The sequence below is a fragment of the Amia ocellicauda genome, chromosome 13, assembly GCF_036373705.1.
Source record: "Amia ocellicauda isolate fAmiCal2 chromosome 13, fAmiCal2.hap1, whole genome shotgun sequence".
NCBI lineage: Eukaryota > Metazoa > Chordata > Actinopteri > Amiiformes > Amiidae > Amia > Amia ocellicauda.
The window spans coordinates 2,711,820-2,735,000 of record NC_089862.1 but is presented as its reverse complement, the minus strand read 5'-3'; the positions used below and the strand labels follow the sequence as shown (position 1 = coordinate 2,735,000).

The following is a 23,181-nucleotide window of genomic DNA, read 5'->3' as shown; positions in this document are numbered from 1 at the left end:
CAAAATCGGGTTATTTTGACCGGTCATTTAAATACACCATAACTCGAATATAACGCTTAATCCTGCCTTCCCTTTACAATAGAGTCAGTCTGCCGCTCAAGTGGCGATTTCTACCCGTCTATAGTCTTTCTTGTGCTTGAAAAACACACGCATTGTACAGCATTACAGGTGTTTTCTTACAGCTGTAGTCAGATTGAGTGGATACAGTGATTACCCGTAAATAAATGGATTGGAAACGGAGGTTGAAGAGCGCGCGTTTTGAAAATGCCGTATATATGAACATGACTGATTCAGGGTCATCAGTGATACTGGGAATGGCAGATCATTTGTGGGGTTGTGAAAACATTGTGAGTGAAACACCAGGTCAAAATGGCACAGAGTGCTTTTACTCTACTGATCAATACACGATTGCTATGCACGTAGTACAAAGTACAATAACCCAGACACATTGCACGCAAAATAATGATTCATGGACGTTATCAGCTGAGGAGATCTTATTGCAATGCTGGAGTAAAAGTGTTCACCTGGAGAGGGCTGTCAATATGCAATGTGAGGTACGAGTTCATGCAGGGAAAGTGGAGAAACGTGTCCTGTGTGGACTGTACCGAGCTGTCAGGTATGCACGCTATATATATATATATATATATATATATATATATATATATATATAGTACATTGAAATACAAAGCTACAGTGAGTAAAAGCAGTGTATGTTGAAAACAAAGTTTACATGATGTTGAAAATGTTTACTTTAGTGTACAATTATGTTTTGATAAATGCAATAGTTATTTTTGAACTATAAAATATTGCTTTTTGCTTATTGTAGGCTATATAGTTATTCGTGTTTTGATTGCAGTGTGTGCGTTTAGAAAAAAGTGCATTGTTATGTATAGCAATAATATTAATGTTTTATGATCATATTTCAATTTAAATACTACATTTGTGCTATGTAAATGTTGGATTTGATGTTCATGAATAAAACTCCTGAGTTTTAAATGATGGTTTGCCTTTGATTTTCATATTGCAGCTGTTAAAGAGCTATCGGTTACAATGACCGGCTTTGGCACTTTTAGGTAGTTCTAAATGTCGGCGCTTCTAGTGTTAAGTAGTAAGAAAACTCTTCAAATCCACTTTCCAGTTGTGTTTTAGAACTTTATTTACAGAACTACACAAACAGAAAATAAATGTAATATTGAGGTCTTGCAACTAAGATGGGAATAACTGCATGAATCAACAATAGCTTGGGTAATCCACAAATCGGGGCAGTTATGGTTTAGTAGCAAGGAGGAAGCCATATAAAATAAAACTCGAATAACACCAACCCCATTTTGAAGCATGGAGTTGGCAGCATAATGTTGTGTGGTTGCTTTTCATCTGCAAGGACTGTTAGGCTTGTCAGAATTGATGGCAGAATGGTTAGAGCAAAATATAGACAAATCCTTCAGCAAAACCTGGAACAGTCTGCAAAAGACCTGAAACTGGGACAGTTAATCATCTTTCAACAGGACAATGATCCTAATCACAAAGCCAAAGTGACATAGGAGTGGCTTAAAACCAAGAAAGTGGCACTCCTTGAGTGACCAAGTCAAGTCCAGACTTAAATCCCATAGAAAATCTATGGCAGGAGTTGAATATCGCTGTACATCACCAGTCTCCAAGTAACATACAGCAGTTAAGAGACATTTTGAAAGGATGAGTGGGCAAACATTAAATCCTCAAGATGCGAAAAGCTGGTTAGAACATACCACAAAAGACTTGAGGCAGTAACTGCTGCAGAAGGGCGAGGACCTAAATATTAAATGCTAAATAACTCGGGGCGGCCAATGTTTTGTTAATTGTTAAAAAAATCAAATCAAATCAAAAATCAAATGTGTTAGTAGAGTGCTAAGTTCTTAATGATGAAACTTCATTTTTTTAAATATATTTAGCAGTTGTGTTTGGCACCCACCAGGCAAGTTAGCATTAGAATTAAACACAGGGTAAATTTCAGGGGTGTGTCCTCATTAATATTAAAAATAACAACTATAGCAATTAATTTCACCATCAACATGTGCTAAAGTTCATGTTTCAGCTCACACAGTGCGTCATTTACTGTAAATACAGCTGAAATCACCCGGAGAACAAATCCAATAGTAATTATAATATGGAGCGTGCACTGGATTACTGTGTGGCACAACAATTGTTTAGAAGACTGAGCTGGAAGAAGACTTATTAGGATTGCACTGTCGGTCTAAGCACCGAGTGTATTCACTGTACTTCATGGCACATTTCTGTGCTAATTGTGTGCATGAGGCAGTCTGCTGTATTGTGCAATATGGCATCACAGATGTAGTAAAGCTTTCGGGACATTTAAGCTTTAAGAGCTTTCCTTGGGTGTGTTTCCTCATGTCCTGGCAATCTTCAATATCCGATGTGCAGCTATATAAACTAAAGTTACATAAACTACAGAAAAAGGGACCTATTCTGTCAATATGCAAGAAGTGAGGCCAGAAAATACATCACAAGAGTGTATGCAAACTATAATAGGTAGAGTTACCACCTGCTTTTAATAGTTTATATATGCTGTTGATTGGTTTAAAAGCATTACATTTCCGTATATCATAAGCAAGTACTTTATAGAATGGCTTCTCCATGTTTTTTGTTTTGTTTTAGATTTTTTCCTTTAATGCAATGTAGGAGTAGTCATATGGTATTGTATAATCCATGCCTTTATACAAATAGCTACCAGACATTCATTTTTGAAAATAAATATATAACATTACCAACTTAATAATTTGAATGTTTATGTGTAGTAGAATGTTTCAAATTAACATATTTTGAAGTCATCCAACCCACTTAGTATTTCACAGCTAAAAACACTGTTAATGAAAACCTACAATCACATTAGATTCCATACAGTCTTGCAAGTGGCGACAAGCGTTGGTTGTGTAACATTGTCATTTTTACGTCAATCTTAACCTTACGTGCTCCTCTACTACAGCAGCGCCTGTCTGATTCACTCTGCCTAGTACATTTAGTTGTGGTTTCTGTTCTGCAGATTGCCATGTTTCATGTTTCTGAAATAAAGGACAAATTGTAAAACATCTCGGTAATCTCGGAACCTAACCTAACACCTGTACAGAGCCATCATGTGCAGGTTACATACATGCTATTAAGTAAAAACAGATAAATGAAAGAGGGAAAAGATTGATAGTTCTGAGAGTTAAGTATGATGTTTACAAGGAACACATCTTAAAAGTATAAAAATTGCAGATGTTTCATTTATGGCAAATGATTGCTTTCTTTAGCATTCAGAAGCTGCAGATATAGATATCGGCACCCAGAGAAATTGTTTTCACCTCTGGGCAAAACAGTCATAGCCTTGCTGCTCAGTGTAAAGCCTGAACCTGCCCCTTCTTGCATGGAAGCAATAAACTGATAATACTTACCCCTACTTATTTATAGAACTAATATAATTGGGATAGAAGCTGTTTGCCCAATGCCTTAATTTACCTGAAGTCCACAACACAGTTGCTTTTGCTTTTTATACAAGAATCCATACTAGTACATCAGTTTATAATATAATGTCAGTCATATTTTGTTAATGTTACTAGTTTTCACTATGAATATTGTGTGTGTATATATCTGTATGTGTTGTGTAGTGCCTTTATGGAAATAAAACATCTGACAGGTATTCTTAAAGTTTTACATTTCACAAAGGAGTGAATAATCTAGTTCCCTCTTCGCTTTGCAGTCCTTTCATCCACCCTTTGTGATGCGTAACAAAGTTACAATTGAAGCCTAATTACATCATTGTTTACAAATAGGTTCTATTTTACAAGTTACACACCTAGGACTTAAAAACTGCCCTATTGTCTGATCATGCAGAGAAGTTTAATTTTGTATAGCATGGTAGGGAAATGTTTTATGGCATCCTACTTCTAGGGTAAAGCAGTATACAGCAGGTATGAATTATCTAAATTTAAATTTTATTTTGAAACATTGATTGCTTTGCTTGTGTAGATGTTTTGATTGCTTTGCTTGTGTAGATGTTTTAAACTGTGTAACAACACCCACACAAACCATGAGCACAGAGCACCTTACACATCAGAGCTTAATTATGTGATTTTAACAGTTTTATTTCTGTGTTGTTGAAACATGTCATCAGGATAGTGTGGGGTTCTTGGTGTTTTTATTCTGTATAAAGTTTTCTGCATGTGGAATCTATTCTTCTGGGGAAATTCCTTCTCTTCTATCAGCAGACACCCTCCCTACATTTCTATGACCCAAGAAAAGTGGTCATTCCATACAAAATAAAAAGTATCTTCATGGAAACCCAACTGTATCTGGGATGATTTTTCATTTGGACTTTGTCGAGTACAAATAAAAAGAACATGCAGAGAAACCAAACCAAAATTATTTGTGTTTGTCTGTTTGCAGAATCTGGGTCCAAATAAAGAAAAGCCTGGACCAATTGGGACCGAGGAGATCAAGACCAAACTAAGGTCTACTGTTAGTAAGGTACACAATGTTTGACCCATTCCAGGTTTTAGTAGCTACAAGACCTTACATAAACACTAGGTGCTGGATATTTACATATATACTGCTCCACAGGTTCTGTTTATGTCACAGTATTCCTTAGCTAGGGGGCAATGGGAGATGCATTACAACTACTCTTACAACTATCAGCAATGAAACGAATACTAATAATAACTATTCATATTTTTTTAGATAGCAGTCAGAAATCAAAATGAAGAATTTAGACAACAGATAATGCTCAGTTAAATTATTTAGCAGTTATTTTGTTTCTGCTAAATCTTTTACATTTTTAGGCTATCATGCCTTTATCATCATTATATATTTAATTCATATTAAATATTGCTTACATAATACATTAAATATGATTCCATAATTATTAAATCCTCAAAATATAGCAGTGCTAGTTATCATAATTTTGGAGCATATTCTTATTCAGACCAGAAAAGTTAATAAGACATTAGCATATTTATATATACTGAAAAACTACAGTTTTTGACATTTTTTAAATATAACAATGAATGTTTTGTTGAACTAGGGATTTCACCTGCCAAAGACTGAACAGAAATTTGAAAATTTTGCAAGAAGTTCTTTCAAAATCACTGATAAGAATGTAAGTATAACTGTTGTTTATAAATTAATTTGTTCAGATGTCATCATTTCGTTTGTCTAAATTACATTGTCATAAAACAATTCCATACATATTTAAAAGTTTTTTTTATGCAATTAATTTGCCACAATCACAAAATCAGCCAAATTATTATGCAAAAAAAAAGTCAAACTAAAATAAATATTTGTAAAAGCTGAGCATGGGGACTTCAGAACAGGGATGACAAATGGGACAAATTCCTTCTCTTGGATAGCTGCTAGTAGTGATCATTGAGAAGGGTTTTCAGAAAATATTTGTATTGGAATAACGTTAGTATGGTATGAGGACATTTAAGCCAAAAACCTGTTTTCAGATCATATGCTTTTTTTGGGGGACATGCTACAGCTTTGCCATATATTACCTAGTGGGTGGTTAAGGAGAACAGTAGCCCTTAGTTTGACATTTCATATTGAAATGTTGAACAGAGACCCAATGCTACCAATACAGTACTTCAGGAGAGAAGTACATTGACTATGAGAGAAGTGCAGGATTCACAATGAGATATTTTAGTATTGAATTTAGCTGAAAGGAAGGGAGGAACAGTTGCAGTCATTGAAGAGCCACCAATTGGTTATAAGAACCTAATTTCTCCCTCCTCTTTTTGTCCACATCTTTGCATGTGCTTTACCCAATTACGGTACAACCTTACAAACAGGGTGGGACATTCACTTTTTTAATTTCACAGTGGCTGATGGGTGCCCATTTTTTTCCCCCAATTCAAATATATAAAAGATAACGCTCTAGCATATTCTGTATTGCTTCAAATATATTAATTTTATTATTAATACATATATTATTAATAACGTACTAACAATATGTGCTAGTCAGCTTTGTACTATGAAAATGACTTACTGTAAAAGATGAATAATCATGTTGATTGCTGAAACATTGCTGAACTCTCTACACATCATATATTACTGTCATTATTATTTTATTAGCAAATTTGCACCTGATATAGTTCTGGTCTGCCTGTCCCAGCTCAGCAAGATTCTAGCTTTCCTCTGGAATTCAGTCTTGATCACGTTGCCAACCAGGTCTCTGGATCAATGCTTTGATCAGTCACCTGTTTGATCATTAATGCTAATTTTGTTGTATTAGGTTTAGGGCGCTGTAGTGTTGAAAAGCACGTTTTCTGCAATTGATGTCTGTCCATTATAGCTGCGTACTTTTCAGAGTGCTTTCATGTGCATACCGATTTATACAGTTTATAAGTTTACACTGTTTATTGTGTAAAGTTTATTTTATTAGTAGTTATTTATTATTATTTATTATTTATTCCTGTTGATGTATGTGCACGATTTTAAAAGAAATAAGAAAAAAATGCAGCCTTTCTGCCCTGAAGCTGTTATGTGAGATGTTCATATATTAAAATATTCAGTTTTATTCAACAATTTGTTTTTCATTTTTGTCATACAGCTGTTTTATAAAGGCGGCAGGTGTATGTAGTAGGGCTGCAACTAACAATCGATTAATCGGACGATTATTTTTTCGATTAATCAGATAAAAAACTAAACAATTTTTCAATTCGATTTAGTTTATTATAACTAAATAAAACCCTAAATCAGTGTATTTATGTGTAAAAGTGTACTTTAAAAAGTGCAAAAGCTACATATTGAGTTTTACTAATATAATATTTAATTTTTACATTTTAAACATTAAATAAAATACAAATGTTTGTCCACAGTTTTAAGCAGCAAAACTTTAAATATCCAAAATATAAATAAGCAAAACAAAACAAAATATTGAGTACTCGTATAAACTTCACATTATGAAATTAGGACACAAACATGTTTGTAATAAGGTATTAAGCAGCAGAGTTTGTTGAAATATCAAAATTATAAATAATTAACAAACAACAAATGTTACTTTTTGATACAGAGGTAGAATGCAGAAGAAGAAAACTGTCACTGTTCATTGTTGTTCATACAAACATGTTTCTTAGTCACTCTTACAAAACTTTGAATTGGAATGCAAAAATGGTATTCGGGCTGAGGCTGGCTATCTTTTTGCATGCTATGTTACCTAGCAGAGAACAGACGCTCAGATGGTGCTGAGGTGCTTGGGATACACAAGTAGGATTTAGCTAATTTTGCCAAGGTGGGATATGCATCTTTATTATCTCTCTACCAATCCAATGAACATCCAGTGAATAATAATTAAAGGATATATAGATAAATTAAATATAGAAAGACTGAAAATAATCGTGTGAACGTAGTAGAGCCGCAGTAGATCCTGTTTGAAAAACAGATAAAAGTTAATTGTAGTAGACAAATGCTATAAAAAGATTCTGCATTAGTGCACAAGTGTATAAGCATTCGCTGAAAACCACTACAGTGACTAAAAAAAATAATATTTTACTGCTGCTGTTATTAACTGCCTTTAGATTTAGTGCTTCACTTTGTTCACACCATTTTAATTTAACCTGTTTCTGTGGTAGCGCTATTTTAATCCATCACTATGTTGCGAGCTAGATGATTGTGCAACCTGATGCTTGAGACAAAATAGATCTAGTGTGACTGTCTCAAAGTTAGTAAACAAAGCTGTTTACACAATAACATTGAATTAAACTAGACTATACCATTTTCACATCTTCATATACTGAGGATATACACAGTTTTTGCTTACCGTTTCATCTTCATCCGTGACACCAACGCGTTTTCTTTTCATGTACTCGTGCATCACTGTGGTACTTCCGTGCCACACTAATCAATAATGACATTCATTGACAATGATTTTCATAATTTTATCGATTAGTTGTTGCAGTCCTAGTATGTTGTACGAAATGTTGGCGGTTCTAGTGTTATAGCTTGTTCTAAAACTATTGTGTAGGCCTACCTAACATAACGAAAAAGTGGTTTGAGATTGTTAATTCATGTACAAGTATGCTTGATTTTATTTTCAGAAGTTAATATGCAATGGGGAAACACAAAGCCATGTTTATATCCAAGCATTTTTATGTGCATTATTGAATTTGAAAAGCTGGATGGAAAAAACAAAATTCAACAAATTCACTATAAAGGTTTTACACTTGCTTGAGTTTTTTTTTGTTTTTTTGTTGATAGAGTTTGTGACAACTAGGAGATGGAAACATGTTTGTCGAATAAATAATAATGTAACAAATAGTAGTAAAAGCTTTTTGGTCTGATTACATTGCACAACAATACTAAACTGAGTTTAAACATACTGAAATTAAGCAGCAAAGGACTGTCTGTAAATTACCTGCAGCATAACTTTCCCCAGAGCTGTCAAACGCACTGCTGCTGGATGTTGAAGACATCCAACTGATGGAAACGCACTTAATTTGCATTCTATTTGTTGCGGTGTTTCTAACAATAAAACAATAAAATTCTAGTAATAACAAACAAGTCTATTCACAACAGCTTGAGAAACTGAAATTCATTATCCATTTCATTTGCTGCCTATGACTATTATTCCTGTGCCAGTTTGTAGTGTTTTACATCATTAATGAATTATTTTCACTGTCTTTCTTTCTCTCAGGTAATCAAGGAACTTTGGAACTTTGCACAGACGTTAAAAGTGGAGAAAAAATAACTACTTTACATCTGTATGACAGATACATTTATTATTATTTTTAATATTATTTCATATCATGGTCATCATATGCCCCTAATAACATGTATGTAAAGTAATTTGTTCTGTCATACTTATATGGAGTAACCATGCTATACATATGTATGCTATTCTTCAATAACATGTACATAGCTTTTGCTACTTCAATGCCTTCTGTTGGGTTTGTATCAGCAGTTTCCCAGATTTCCCATACCATACAATGTGTTTAAATTATCAGTTAAACCTGAATCCTTTAGAACTTAAAGGAAAGTAACACCAGGCAATTTAAATTACATTACATCAAAGACTACAAATTCAGTTTGTCAGTTTGTATTTGATTGAAACCTCAATCCACTCCACAGCAAGGTTGCCCTCAGTAGAACTACGTAAATCTGTGTTTGTATGTATAGTGTACTGAATATGACTCAGATCTTTTGTGTATCATATGAGAGCACCTTAATAGCTCTATAATTGTGAATTAACACACCAATTGTTACTGTATATGTAACTTCAAATTGTATGAAGATGGCAGCTCTACTGCGCACCGAGAACGTGCATATATTTTCACTCTTACTAGGCTAATAGTACTGAATTTTTTGTTTTATGTTTGAGAAATCTGAAATAATTTGTTAAATGCCTAATTTGTTGCAATGAAGGAAGCATCTCTGGTCTCTAATGCTTCAATCACTATGTCTAAATTATATGTAAAAAAAGAAAACAAAAATCTGTTGAAACTTTGTTGTTGAAGATGGAACCGAAGACTCTCTGTTAAAAGATGCCCAAAACATATTGTTGTGTTGTCGTACTGTCCATTTCCTATTCTTATATACTCTTGCATTTTATTTTGACCCATTGTGGTTACTTTTATATACTGAAGAGTTCAAAGTTCCAGTAAAACACAGTTTGCACCTTACATTTTGTTTTTTGTTTTTTTAACTGAACTATGTTATGTAGCCAGCAAGATCGACCTGAAAAAGCATTAGGAAAATATTTTTTAAGGTTTAATATGTAAAGGTGTGTTGTGGTCCAGTACATCACTGTAAGCAGTTTGTCAAATGAAAAAATGTATCCAGTATCTGTACTCCCAGAGTTCACATGTATGCCCGCTGTACTGAATTAGCAATCAACAATTATGAGAACATATCACAACTATGCCCTTCTTACAGGCCGTTCTGCAAAAACGCTCAAAGTTAGAAATGTGACCATAGTGTGTTATACTTGTGTTACTTGGTACTTAATATATTTCCTAAAAATAAAAAAAATGTTGGCCTTTGATTGTAGTGAGCCTGAACTTGCTTAATGTTTTCTACAGTGCAGTGGTTAAAATAATTGTCACCATATTTAGAATATTCAGGCCTTTCAGGGTTTGGTTTGGTTGTTGTCTGCAGCATCTGCTCATTTCAGCCTTTCCTATGACTCTAAATGTACAAATTCAAATACAAATACAAAGTGAAATGTAGGATGTCTGATATACAGGGGGTTCTGGATTCAGATATTTTCATGTTACACAATGTAACCCACATTATATGTATGTACAGCTTCAGATGAAGAATGTTATGATCTTGGGAATTTCAGAGCTGAGGCAGGGAGATCGAAAAAGGTTCTCACCATATATATCCTAGTTGTAATTGGACATGATCATATTCTTTATTATTGTTAAGGTAAACATCAAAAACTAAGCCAAACAATAAAAGTAATTTGCAAAAAGTTATGTTCCAGAAACATAACTTGAAGTGTGGTAAAATCCAGGACATTATCCATTGAGGAGTGTTGCAACGGCAGGGGCCTCCAATGGGACATTACAATGTTTGTATCTTCTTGTCTGGTTCATAGATGACAAGCCTTACTTTGTGTTGTTGTTTTTTTCCTTGAAGATTGCTAAAGTTCATTTAATTCAGAGCAGACGTATTAGGGGTTTATAAAATGAATGTCCGTCCTGTTTTTCTAATAGTGACCAAGGTAAATAAATCCAGTTTATTTGAAAGGTTGAAGATTGCTTATTTATTTCTTATAATTTATTTATCTTGAATTTGAATTTTCTTTGATACCGTCATTAGATTTTATGTATATACAGACTGGCAGTCAAAATTATAGCATTACTTGTAAATCATACTGATGCCCATGAAGAAAGAAAAACTCGAAACCATTGGCTTCTGCAAACATTCATTACATGTTTCAATGATAAATATAATCAGATATTTATTTTCTACTGGTATTCTACCCAAGTTCCTTAAATTCCTTATAGGATGGTATTAAATTAAATCTATCTTTTTGTCCAGCATTATTCTGTACTTTTTGTTATTCTGTGGATTTAAAAAAGTGTGTGTGTGTGTGTGTGTGTGTATGTATATATATATATATATATGTATGTATATATATATATATACACTCACCTAAAGGATTATTAGGAACACCATACTAATACTGTGTTTGACCCCCTTTCGCCTTCAGAACTGCCTTAATTCTATGTGGCATTGATTCAACAAGGTGCTGAAAGCATTCTTTAGAAATGTAGGCCCATATTGATAGGATAGCATCTTGCAGTTGATGGAGATTTGTGGGATGCACATCCAGGGCACGAAGCTCCTGTTCCACCACATCCCAAAGATGCTCTATTGGGTTGAGATCTGGTGACTGTGGGGGCCAGTTTAGTACAGTGAACTCATTGTCATGTTCAAGAAACCAATTTGAAATGATTCGACCTTTGTGACATGGTGCATTATCCTGCTGGAAGTAGCCATCAGAGGATGGGTACATGGTGGTCATAAAGGGATGGACATGGTCAGAAACAATGCTCAGGTAGGCCGTGGCATTTAAACGATGCCCAATTGGCACTAAGTGGCCTAAAGTGTGCCAAGAAAACATCCCCCACACCATTACACCACCACCACCAGCCTGCACAGTGGTAACAAGGCATGATGGATCCATGTTCTCATTCTGTTTACGCCAAATTCTGACTCTACCATCTGAATGTCTCAACAGAAATCGAGACTCATCAGACCAGGCAACATTTTTCCAGTCTTCAACTGTCCAATTTTGGTGAGCTTGTGCAAATTGTAGCCTCTTTTTCCTATTTGTAGTGGAGATGAGTGGTACCCGGTGGGGTCTTCTGCTGTTGTAGCCCAACCGCCTCAAGGTTGTACGTGTTGTGGCTTCACAAATGGTTATTTCAGTCAAAGTTGCTCTTCTATCAGCTTGAATCAGTCGGCCCATTCTCCTCTGACCTCTAGCATCAACAAGGCATTTTCGCCCACAGGACTGCCGCATACTGGATGTTTTTCCCTTTTCACACCATTCTTTGTAAACCCTAGAAATGGTTGTGCGTGAAAATCCCAGTAACTGAGCAGATTGTGAAATACTCAGACCGGCCCGTCTGGCACCAACAACCATGCCACGCTCAAAATTGCTTAAATCACCTTTCTTTCCCATTCAGACATTCAGTTTGGAGTTCAGGAGATTGTCTTGACCAGGACCACACCCCTAAATGCATTGAAGCAACTGCCATGTGATTGGTTGCTTAGATAATTGCATTAATGAGAAATTGAACAGGTGTTCCTAATAATCCTTTAGGTGAGTGTGTATATATATATATATATATATATATATATATATATATATATATGTGTGTTAGGTCCATAAATATTTGGATAGTGACACAATAATAATTTTGGCTCTGTATGCCACCACAATGGATTTCAAAGGAAAAATCAAGATATGCTTTAAGTGTAGGCTTTCACCTTTAATTCGAAGGTAGTTACATCCAAATTGGATAAATGGTGTAGGAATTACACCCGTTTTATATGTGGTCTCCCCAAGTTTAAGGCCTCAAAAGTATTTGGACAAACTAACATAATCATGAATTAAATTGTGAGTTTCAATACTTGGTTGTAGATTCTTTGCAGTCAATGACTGCATGAAGTCTGGAACCCATAGACATCACCAGTTGCTGGGTTTCTTCCCTGGTGATGCTCTGCCAGGCCTGTACTGCAGCTGTCTTTAGTTCCTGCTTGTTCTTGGGGTGTTTTGCCTTCAGTTTTGCCTTCAGCAAGTGAAATGCATGCTCAATTTGATTCAGGTCAGGTGATTGACTTGGACATTGCAGAACATTCCACTTCTTTCCCTAAAAAAATTGTCCATCTGCACTGTGAAGCACCGTACATTGAGTTTTGAAACATTTGGCTGAATCTGAGCAGATAATATAGCCCTAAACACTTAAGAATTCATCCTGCTGCTTTTGTCAGCAGTGACATCATGAATAAATACAAGGGAACCAGTTCCCTTGTCAGCCATACATGCTCATGCCATAACACTACCTCCACCATGCTTCACAGATGAGGTGGTATGCTTCAGATCATGAGCAGTTTCTTCCTTTCTCCATACTCTTTTCTTCCCATCATTCTGGTACAAGTTGATCTTTGTCTCATCTGTTCACTGTTCCAGAAGTGTCCTGGGTTCTTTAGATGTTTTTTGGCAAACTTTAATCTGGTCTTCCTGTTTTTGGTGCTTACCAATGATTTACATCTTGTGGTAAACCCTCTGTATTTGCTCTGGTGAAGTCTTCTCTCAATTGTTGACTTTGACATAGATCTCCTGGAGGGTGTTTTTGATCTGGTCAACTGTTGTGAAGGGTTTTTTCACCAGGGAAGGAATTCTTCTGTCATCCACCACAGTTGTTTTCCGTGGTCTTCCAGGCCTTTTGGTGTTCCTGAGCTCACCAGTGCATCACCAAATAGGTGATTTGGCCACACCTAATGTTTTTGCTATCTCTCTCATTGGTTTGGTTTGATTTCTAAGGCAAAACACCCCAATAACAAGCAGGAACTAAAGATAGCTACAGTACAGGCCTGGCAGAGCATCAACAGGGAAGAAACCCAGCATCTGGTGATGTCTATGGGTTCCAGACTTCAGGCAGTCATTGACGGCAAAGGATTTCCAACCTAGTATTCAAACTCACAATTTAATTCATAATTATTTTAGTTTGTCCAATTACTTTTGAGCCCCTAAAATTGGGGAACCACATATAAAAATGGGTGTAATTCCTACACCGTTCACCCAAATCCATTGTGGTGGTGTACAGAGCCAAAAATGATGACAATTTTGTCACTGTCCAAATATTTATGGACCTAACTGTGTGTGTGTGTAATATGTTTCTAAACATGATATTGACCTTAAGCACCCAACAAGATTAAACCTAAATTACAACAACAAAGAACAATAGTTGAACCACAAGAATGGGAATAACAGGACACTTGTCTCTCCTGTTGCCTTATTTACATAAACCCATTATTAGATTTGCTATGTATTTAGGCTAAATAGTTCAATTTTTGTTCAATCAGACCACAAAATCTTGACAATTGTTTTTGCAAATTCCAAGCAGGAATCTTAAATGGGCTTTTTTCAGAAATGGCTTTCTTTTTGCCACTCTTCCATACAGGTCAGATTTATGGATTATATTGACATATGAACAGTTTCTCTGTAGGTCTTCCAGAGTTGTCGTTGACCTCTTGGTGTCTTCTTTGATCAATGTTCTTCTTACTTGGCTGCTTAGTTTAGTAGGACGGCCTGGTCTAAACTGATTTTTTTCTAAATCCCAAATCTGGGACCTTAGAGACAGGTGTATTTAATCTGAAATCACGTGAACCACTTGTATTGCATGCAGATGGACTCCATTCAACTTATTCTGTCAATTCTGAGAGCAATTGGTTACACCTGAGCTTATTTTAGGGGTGTTATAGGGGGTGAATACTTATCTAATGAAGACTATTCAGATTTCCAGGTGGCCCTATGGACTTCATCTATGGTGAACATGAAAATTAAAGTATTTTACAGGACAATTGAGTAGCAAATTCTTAAAATATAACCCACCTCTGAAGAACCACTAGCTGCAAGATATATCGGTTAAGTCAGGAGTGGCAGACATAATTGTGGGACCACATTGACTGAAATGCAAGTAAAAATTCAACATATATGAATTGATTTGAAAAGGTATTTAACTTCTCATAAGAGAGGTATTTGACTTCACTGCAGACTTTTTTCATGGAAATATTTCTGCTTATTAGAAATCGCAGCAGTCCATACACTACTAGGCTTTCTTTTATACAAGGTTTGGCCATCACAGATCATACAATGTTCCAACCTTAGCAACCATTTTGCTTGGTGGTGGTGGTCATATGTTGATGAGCTAAAAAGGCTACAATGTAGATCATCCTTGTAGTTACACTCCAGCCATCAAGCCATAGATGGACAACAGATTGGGCACAATTATCAGAAATATATTCCAAGATATACACAGTCGACACATTTGAACAGAAATGGAAGAAGCATTCTGTATAATCAGTGTTGTTGATTCATATATGTTTTTGGACATTTTAGATGCACATTCATCTATACATTCAAATTTGAATGAATTCCTATTTATCCTGGAACCTTACATAGCACAAACATAATGCTGGGTTTGAAACGTTATGGTGAAAAATCTACATTACTGCATAAAAAAATCAATATAACATGTATATTATAATGTATTCAATAAAAATTTAAATCGGCTTTCCTGTGTCTATGTTAATAGGTTGTCTGTGAAGTACACATTAATCTATAGTGTTGCCTTTGTTGGAATAAAGTGCACTTTATAGCAGTAATGGGATCCTGTACCCCAAAACTGGAAAACTTATTTCAGCTGATGACCACTAGGTGGCAGTAATGTTAAGCTTATACTTACATACTTTGATAAGTAACAAAAACAAAAATATGAACCATAATTTATACACTGAACATTACAGATAAATGTTTTTCTTCATGTAAAGTTATACAGATTATTTAATTATGTATTAATCCTATTCCACAATGAATATTCCACAATCATTTTTTCCAACATTTTAGCTGCGTCACCTCTAAAATGTTGGAAAAAAGTATTAGACGGAAAATATGGAGCATCTTAATGAAAACCATATTCTTGGAGATAGTCAACATGGGTTTAAAGGAGGCAGATCATGTTTTACTAATTTAATTGAATTTTTTGAACATGTAACTGCAGCTGTAGATCACATGAAAGCATATGATATGATATACTTAGATTTTCAACAAGCTTTTGATAAGGTTCCACACCAAAGACAGATCCTCAAATTGGAAGCTGTAGGCATTCATGGTAATGTAAGTAGATGGATTATGAACTGGTTGATGTATAGGAAACCGAGGGTGTCGATTAGAGGAGTTGCTTCTAACAGGAGTGAGGTTGGTAGTGGAGTTCCACAGGGATCAGTACTAGGGCCTTTGCTTTTTCTAATCTATATTAATGATCTGGATTCTGGGATAGTTAGCAAACTTGTCAAATTTGCCGATGATACTAAAATAGGTGGCTCAGCATATACAATCTCGGCAGCACAGGCTATTCAAAGGGACTTAGATAGTATGGCAGATGAAATTCAATGTGGACAAATGCAAGGTAATACATGCAGGTAACAAAAATGTCCAATATAATTAAACTATGGGAGGAATAGAACTAGATGAAGTAACGCATGAGAAAGACCTAGGAATCTATGTGGACTTCTCACTTTCTCCATCCAAACAATGTGGGGAAGCAATAAAAAGGCAAATGGAATGTTAGGGTATATTGTCAAAAGTGTAGAATTTAAAACAAGGGAAGTAATGTTAAGACTGTACAATGCACTAGTTATACCTCATCTGGAATACTGTGTATAGTTCTGGGCACCACACTTCAAGAAGGATATTGCTGCTCTAGAGGCAGAGGAGAGCAACCAGACTTATTCCAGGTCTGAAGGGAATGTCCTACTCTGAGAGACTGAGGGAACTGAACCTTTTCACCCTGGAACAGAGGAAACTACGTGGGGACTTGATCCAAGTCTTCAAACTAATGAAAGGCATCGACCACATCAAACCAGAGGAGCTTTTCCAGATCAGCAGGGACACACGCACCCAGGGACACAAATGGAAATTGGGCTTCAAGGCATTCAAAACGGAAAACAGGAGACACTTCTTTACACAGAGAGTAGTCACAATCTGGAACAAACTCCCCAGCGATGTGGTAGAAGCTTAAAGTTTGGGAACATTTAAAAATAGACTGGATAGGATCCTTGGATCACTCGGTTATTAATGGACACCAAACGAGCATGATGGGTCGTATGGCCTCCTCTCTTTTGTAAACTTTCTTATGTTCTTATGTTCTAATATACCATATCCTAAAACTAAAGTATCCTAAAACAAATAAAAATAAATAGATAAAGAATTCTAATATGAAATTATTATATTGCCAAGTTTATTTAACCACATTAATACTTTGCTTACACAATGAAGAATGAGAATACTTATTTTCTTTACCTTTGTTTTGTTTGTTTTTTGTGATTTTCAGGGTCCAGTATCAAATTCTAATTAGTATGAAATCAGTTCTTCTTGGATAGTTCTTAACATGTATATCCTATTCCATCTTTTTTTTTTCAAACCAAGCTGGAACCTGAAATAAAAAGGTTAAATATACTTGTTGATTGAGGCTGTCGGTAAAGAAAATGCATTTTTTAATCCTGGGTTGTGCCTGGTATTTCCTTACCTGAAAATATGTGCTGTAGTTTTTCTGCAAGTGCATTGTGGTTTCTCAGGCATATCTGTTTGGCAACAAGTACCTAGTTATGCAGAACAACAGAAATATAACATATTTGCATCACAAGAATGTGCTCATGTGTTTTTCATATTGCGAGTTGCACACTAATACTGTAAAAGGTACAATTACATATTTTGAAGGCGTCCACTGTATGGGAATATGATTCTCTGCAAAGCACACACTGAACCCTGCTGGGAAACTGTGGAAATGAATGATTGTAATAAGAGAGTCTATCCTTAATTTAGATCATATCACCACTAAACTGGAATGGATGTTCTAAATCAATGCTACAGTCTTGCTCAGGACAATGCAGATGCCCAAGAAAACCAATGCATATGTGTCGTTGTCAATATATATTTTTTTGTCAAATTTTCAGAAACATTGGTATAGGAAAATGTGACTCTTTATCTTGTTTTGCTGAAGGTAGTTTGCTTGTTTCCTTCTGTGTGGATCATATCTGTACCAGTTTCACCTAACTAGCTGGCACATGGCTGTGCCAAATCACAGGAATATCTAATGACAAGATGAGACAAGATTCTCAGGGATATCATTCACTGAAATAGGATGTCACCTTCTACCATCTAAGACAGTAATGAACATGGATACAGTATATTAGCTTTTCTACAATAGGCGTCTGCTATTATTATTATAAAAAATATTATTAAAATTATTATTATTATATACAATGGTATATGCTATTACTTGCTCAATATGTAAGCTTACTGACCATTACTGTATCTAAAACTGTGGTACACTAATCCCCCCACATTCACCCCTGCCACATTTAAAATCTAATTGCCAGTGTGTGAGTGAACAGTACATTATTATTCATAATGTTTGTAATTTTAGGTTTTAACTTAATATTTATCTGAGTATTGCCAACGGTGCTCTCTTGCCTTGTACAAATATCAGTTATGGGGACAAGGTGTATTTAGTATGTATTACAAGTACTATTTATAGTAGTTCAGAGTAAGTGAATATGCTGTTGATACAATAATATAGTGTTATTTTAGGTGGCAAAAATACTGAACTGTGTTGCTGAGAAATGAGGAGCTCAAACCTTTCAATATACACCTGGAAAGCCTTTCCTTGTAATTCACAGACATCATGCTTTAAAGGGAATCCAGTTAAACAAAGCTGTTTCTTATTTCTTGGATAGTTCCCAGTCTTTTTTATTATTATTATTTGAATGAATGGATGATGTTTGCCAGCTTTGACTGGAGGCAAAGGAGTGGCAAATAGCAATGAGATCTCCTTGCCTTGCCAGTTACTGTACCCAAGATTTCAATATTGGACAGAAATGAACTGAATAAGCCTGCAGGGGCAGAAATTATGTGTGTATATATATATATATATATATATATATATATATATATATGTGTGTGTGTGTGTCTTAATTATGCTTGGTCACAATACCACAGTTAACATTTCTATCCAGCATTCAGTGTTTAAGGAGCTTCCTCAAAACCTCTACAGGGCTCCCTGTTTTAGACATTCTTGAGGATACCTACATCTCCCACGTTTGTTCACACTACCTCAAACATTACTTTCTTTATTTTCATAAATTCCAGTCCCACTTCCTACTCCCTCATAATAATAGCTATATTACTCACATACCTGGAAAAAAATACATAAAATAAGTTCACCTTAAAACAGTATTATGCTTCATTTCTCTATTGTTTCTGAACGAAAGAGTAAACAAATGTATCAAGTGTAACATGGATTTAATAAACAAATGGAGATTTTAGGGGTTTTGTGGGATTAGGGAATTGATCTCCATTTCATAGATATCTATTTCAGTTTTGTGTTTAATTGAATTTGATGTGATGTGATGGTTACTGAAGCTGACCACAATTGATTGTGAACACTGAAAAGATCTGACAAACGTGACATTGGCAAATATATAATGCATTGTAATATGTAGGAACTCTTTTATGTCACATATAATAGAAGCTACATTTGTATACCCCATTATAAATAATTGTTTAAATCAGAATTAAAATTAATACAAAGATGATTTGAACCCAACAGGTTGTGTATATAAGTAAATAGAAATTCATTTAAACCATATAGAAGTTTAACAAATTTGTAAATCATACATTTTGAAGCAAATTGCATTATATAATATTGCATTATATACATACGTAAAAATGTCACATCTAGCAAATAAATGTTCCATGTATTACTGCAACTTTATTATTTATTTTGCATTCACATTTCTTTCCCTTTCAGAATTAATCAGTTCATATTAAACTGAATAAATATTGCAGACAAATGGTTTTCTACCAGCTCCACAATGTTTACAATATTTTTAAAGGCTACTTTTAAGTAAGACGTAGAAAAATAGCCTTTTACTAACTTTATGACGATTGAATGCATATGCCCAGAGAAAGCAGTATTAGTCATAAGTCTTGGTATACATCACAAACCTGTAAATATAGTATAACTACAGCAGTAGACCTGCATATTAGTATGAGACAAAGTGCGCTTTCCTTAACATGTGCCAACATGTAAACACATTACCTTTGTGACTGGCTATGGCAAAGATTTGTGTTGCATACTTCTGCTCTTAAATAAAATCTTTACTAAAGAACCTAGAGCCAAAATGCAATTATAAGAACAGTAAGGGTTCATTAAGTGTTAATATGAATAGCAGATACTGAAATTAAACAAGCCACCTTTTTGGTCTTTCACATGATCCGGATAACTTGGCATTCCTTTAGATTTTTGTATTTTTATTTCTTAAATCTGCATTTTCTTGTCACTGTTTATTTCATCCAGGTTTTGAAGTGATAACATTTGACATATTTAAATGTCAATTTATGGTGGTTAATTATGACATATGTAATGCCATGGCCAGGAGTAGGTAAATACGATAAACATCAAATGATATGATGGATTATTAAACACATTGTGAAAATAGATAAAGCTTGCCACACAGCTGGTTGTTGCTGTTGCTGTATCTCTTTATTTCTAAAATGCAAAAGGGACCCAAGCAGTTCTTTCAATATGTTTAACACAACCTGGGGCTGATTTGGGTTGCTGCTTTTCACTTTGCACTCTGAAGTAAAGCCACAACATCTAACATAGCAGACAGCACAATTGGGCACATTGGCTGGCAACAATAAGAGAAGTGGGCAAAGTCATGCGGATTAAATTGACTTCACTTAACCCATTACCAACCAGGTGGGTGGTCCTTTTACTTGAGGCAAGTAAACTCAGTTTAACTGTGATGTACCCCAACAAACATGCTCAGGGTTTTAGTTTTCATTCAACCAGTCTATCTAGCATCTGTCAAAAGCACTAAAACATGATCCCCAAAGTTTTAAAAGAAAGCTATTGCTTCAGGACAAGGTATTAAATAGGCAATCTTATTATTGGATGTTTTTGTATTTTGTATCTTGCTTACTCCCTCAGCATTTTTTGTCAAGAAAATCTGTCTCCATATTCTGGTGTACTAAACTCATTGAGTACACAGTATAACCAGTATATCTTCTCCCTTCTTAACTGAAGTCTTAATGTCTGCCTCAGGCTGTCAGTTAAGCAGATGACATTTAGCTAATGTATTTTGCTCAAAACTGTACAGTATATAAGGCAATTTGTCTTTTTCAAAACACTGAAAAATGATTGTGAGCACTTCACTGTGATTATGACCCATAAGTTTGAATGAATTTCCAGGAGATTCCATCCAATAAGGTGTTTCTACACCTGTACCCTATGAATAATGTGTCTTCTTATTGTTTTGTTTCCTGATTCATACACTCTGGGACTTTCATCAAGATGAATTGTGTCAATTAACTAGTAAATGGTGTCTGTCAGCCAATGTGAATGTCTACCTTTCTATGCTAATGGGATCTGCTCTTCTTATTGAAAGATATTTTACACAAGACATGGACTTAATATTGTTAGCCACTAAAAAAGAGTCAGTAATTTCATGTAGTTAGGTTAAATATATATATAAATATTTTAAATGTCACCTGCAACATGCTTTCAATTTTAATACAATACAAATCTCATACACTATATATGCAAATATAGCTGTCAAGTCTCACGCATAAGGCTACTCACGCTCTCACGCATTGTCCCTAAAATCTTATGCATTTGCCCACAGATATTCTGTGTGCCCCTCCCCTCCCCTGCAGTCACACATTGTCTGTAAAATTTAGCATTTACCCCCAAAATTTCCTGCATTGATATTTTGAGAGCTATGCAAAAACATTGTGTGTAATTGTACTATCGATTATTATACATCTTGTGTTATCACTGAGCGAAAATAGTTGTGCCCTCTCAAATCATTTCTGATGCCCCCTTGCTGTGTTAATCCTGCCGCCAGGCCTGCATATAACCAAGCCTTCCCAAGGGAGGCCAGCAGCAGACTGATAAGGAGAAGGCCTTAACTTAATCAGAACAAAGGGTCAGGGGACTAACAAGGACCCGCACACCACCATAACAAACCAGGAATAAAGGCCCAATAACCACTCTCTACTGGTATAAGGATAACACTGACAGGGGCATAGCCAGCAGTGTCTAATATTGAGACGGGCAGGGCAACAGCACCTGTACATCAGCTGTCCGACACACTACTGGAATCTATTTAATGCCAGGAGCAGGGCCAATGGGTATGCTCTACTGTGCCATATGAAAAAATATGGGAAGGAACAACACAATGTCTGCTCCTCACCTGAGCATACAAGCCCAGTGCAGAGGCCGCCGGCCAAGCTCCACTGGTAACAAACAATACTGTAACTGTACCTGCACAACATCCATCAAGTACAACAGGGGCGAAACAGTATCTCTACTGAGATACTATATAATATACAATTATATAGGGACATCATCACAGGTTCATTTGGTCTCCAGAACTTCAGAGGTTTATCATTACCTTCAAAGGTTCGTCACAATTGCTATTAACAAGAGAAACAAAATCAATGTATGTATCAATCTCCCTCATGTCAAATCTAAATTAAAACATTTGATTTGTATAATGCCTATAATCATCATGTCCTTAGAACAACAATAATGAAGGAAGCAGCAAAAAGAGGCATGAGGGTCTTTATACAAGCAAGGAGGGCAAGGTGGGCTGCTTGAGTGACAGCTGCTCGACTAGAAAAATAACTGATTTTAAAGGCTGTATTTAATCTTGCAAAAGATAAGTGTTGTTTTTATTCACATACAACCTCATATAGTATACAGTGGTGAATAAAGGAGCAGGTAATGTGACCCTTCAACAAGTGGTTTTATTTAAAAGATTTATAATGGCTAAAAAAATAAACGTTCTTGTTAACCCCAAACAACTGAACACCACTAACTTGTTATATTCACATACAGGAATGAGCCAAACAAGTAACCAATAACAGAGTAGATCTACCCTAACAATTTACTCAAGCAACCTAATTGGCCCAGAACCCAGCCAATTAGAGTCTCAGTTTATAGCAGAGGCGAAATGCAGGGAGACAGGCTTCAAATAATTCCACAAAGCTCTGTTCGTTAAAAAAAAGTGTTAGTGTTAGAAAGGTTGAATTTCAGAAAGGAGATACCACCCACTAATATGGTCTGTAATAATCAAAGAATAAATATCACCCCTTCTTCTGTCTTTGTTTTTTTGCAAGCATATTCAACTCCCCTCACTTCACCTTCCAATGTGCTATGTCTAGGGGAATGTCTGGGAGTCCTCTGTCCTGGAACCTAGCATTGATATAACACATTTATTCAGGCATTTTAGTCATCATATTCATGGTGTGGTGAACATGTACTTCAATAGATAATGTCATTGATCAAAACAAAATAGCATATTGTCAATTCACATTCATATGTAATAACTACTCTAATGGTGGAA

At 35.4% G+C, this 23,181-nt stretch overlaps 1 protein-coding gene across 3 annotated transcripts in view; it reads left to right on the top strand.

Annotated features, from left to right (window-relative positions):
- npm1b (nucleophosmin 1b) overlaps positions 1-10,009 on the top strand; it is a 65,482-nt gene extending 55,473 nt beyond the window's left edge. For 2 of the 3 annotated variants that reach the window (XM_066719691.1, XM_066719693.1), the window contains 3 exons: positions 4,420-4,500; positions 5,054-5,128; positions 8,663-10,009. In XM_066719691.1, coding sequence (XP_066575788.1) covers positions 4,420-4,500; positions 5,054-5,128; positions 8,663-8,716 — 210 coding nt within the window. In that variant the 3' untranslated portion in view covers positions 8,717-10,009. The remainder of the gene's footprint in view (positions 1-4,419; positions 4,501-5,053; positions 5,129-8,662) is intronic. The other variant, XM_066719692.1, reaches the window with a different exon arrangement.
- Positions 10,010-23,181: the final 13,172 nt, after the last annotated feature.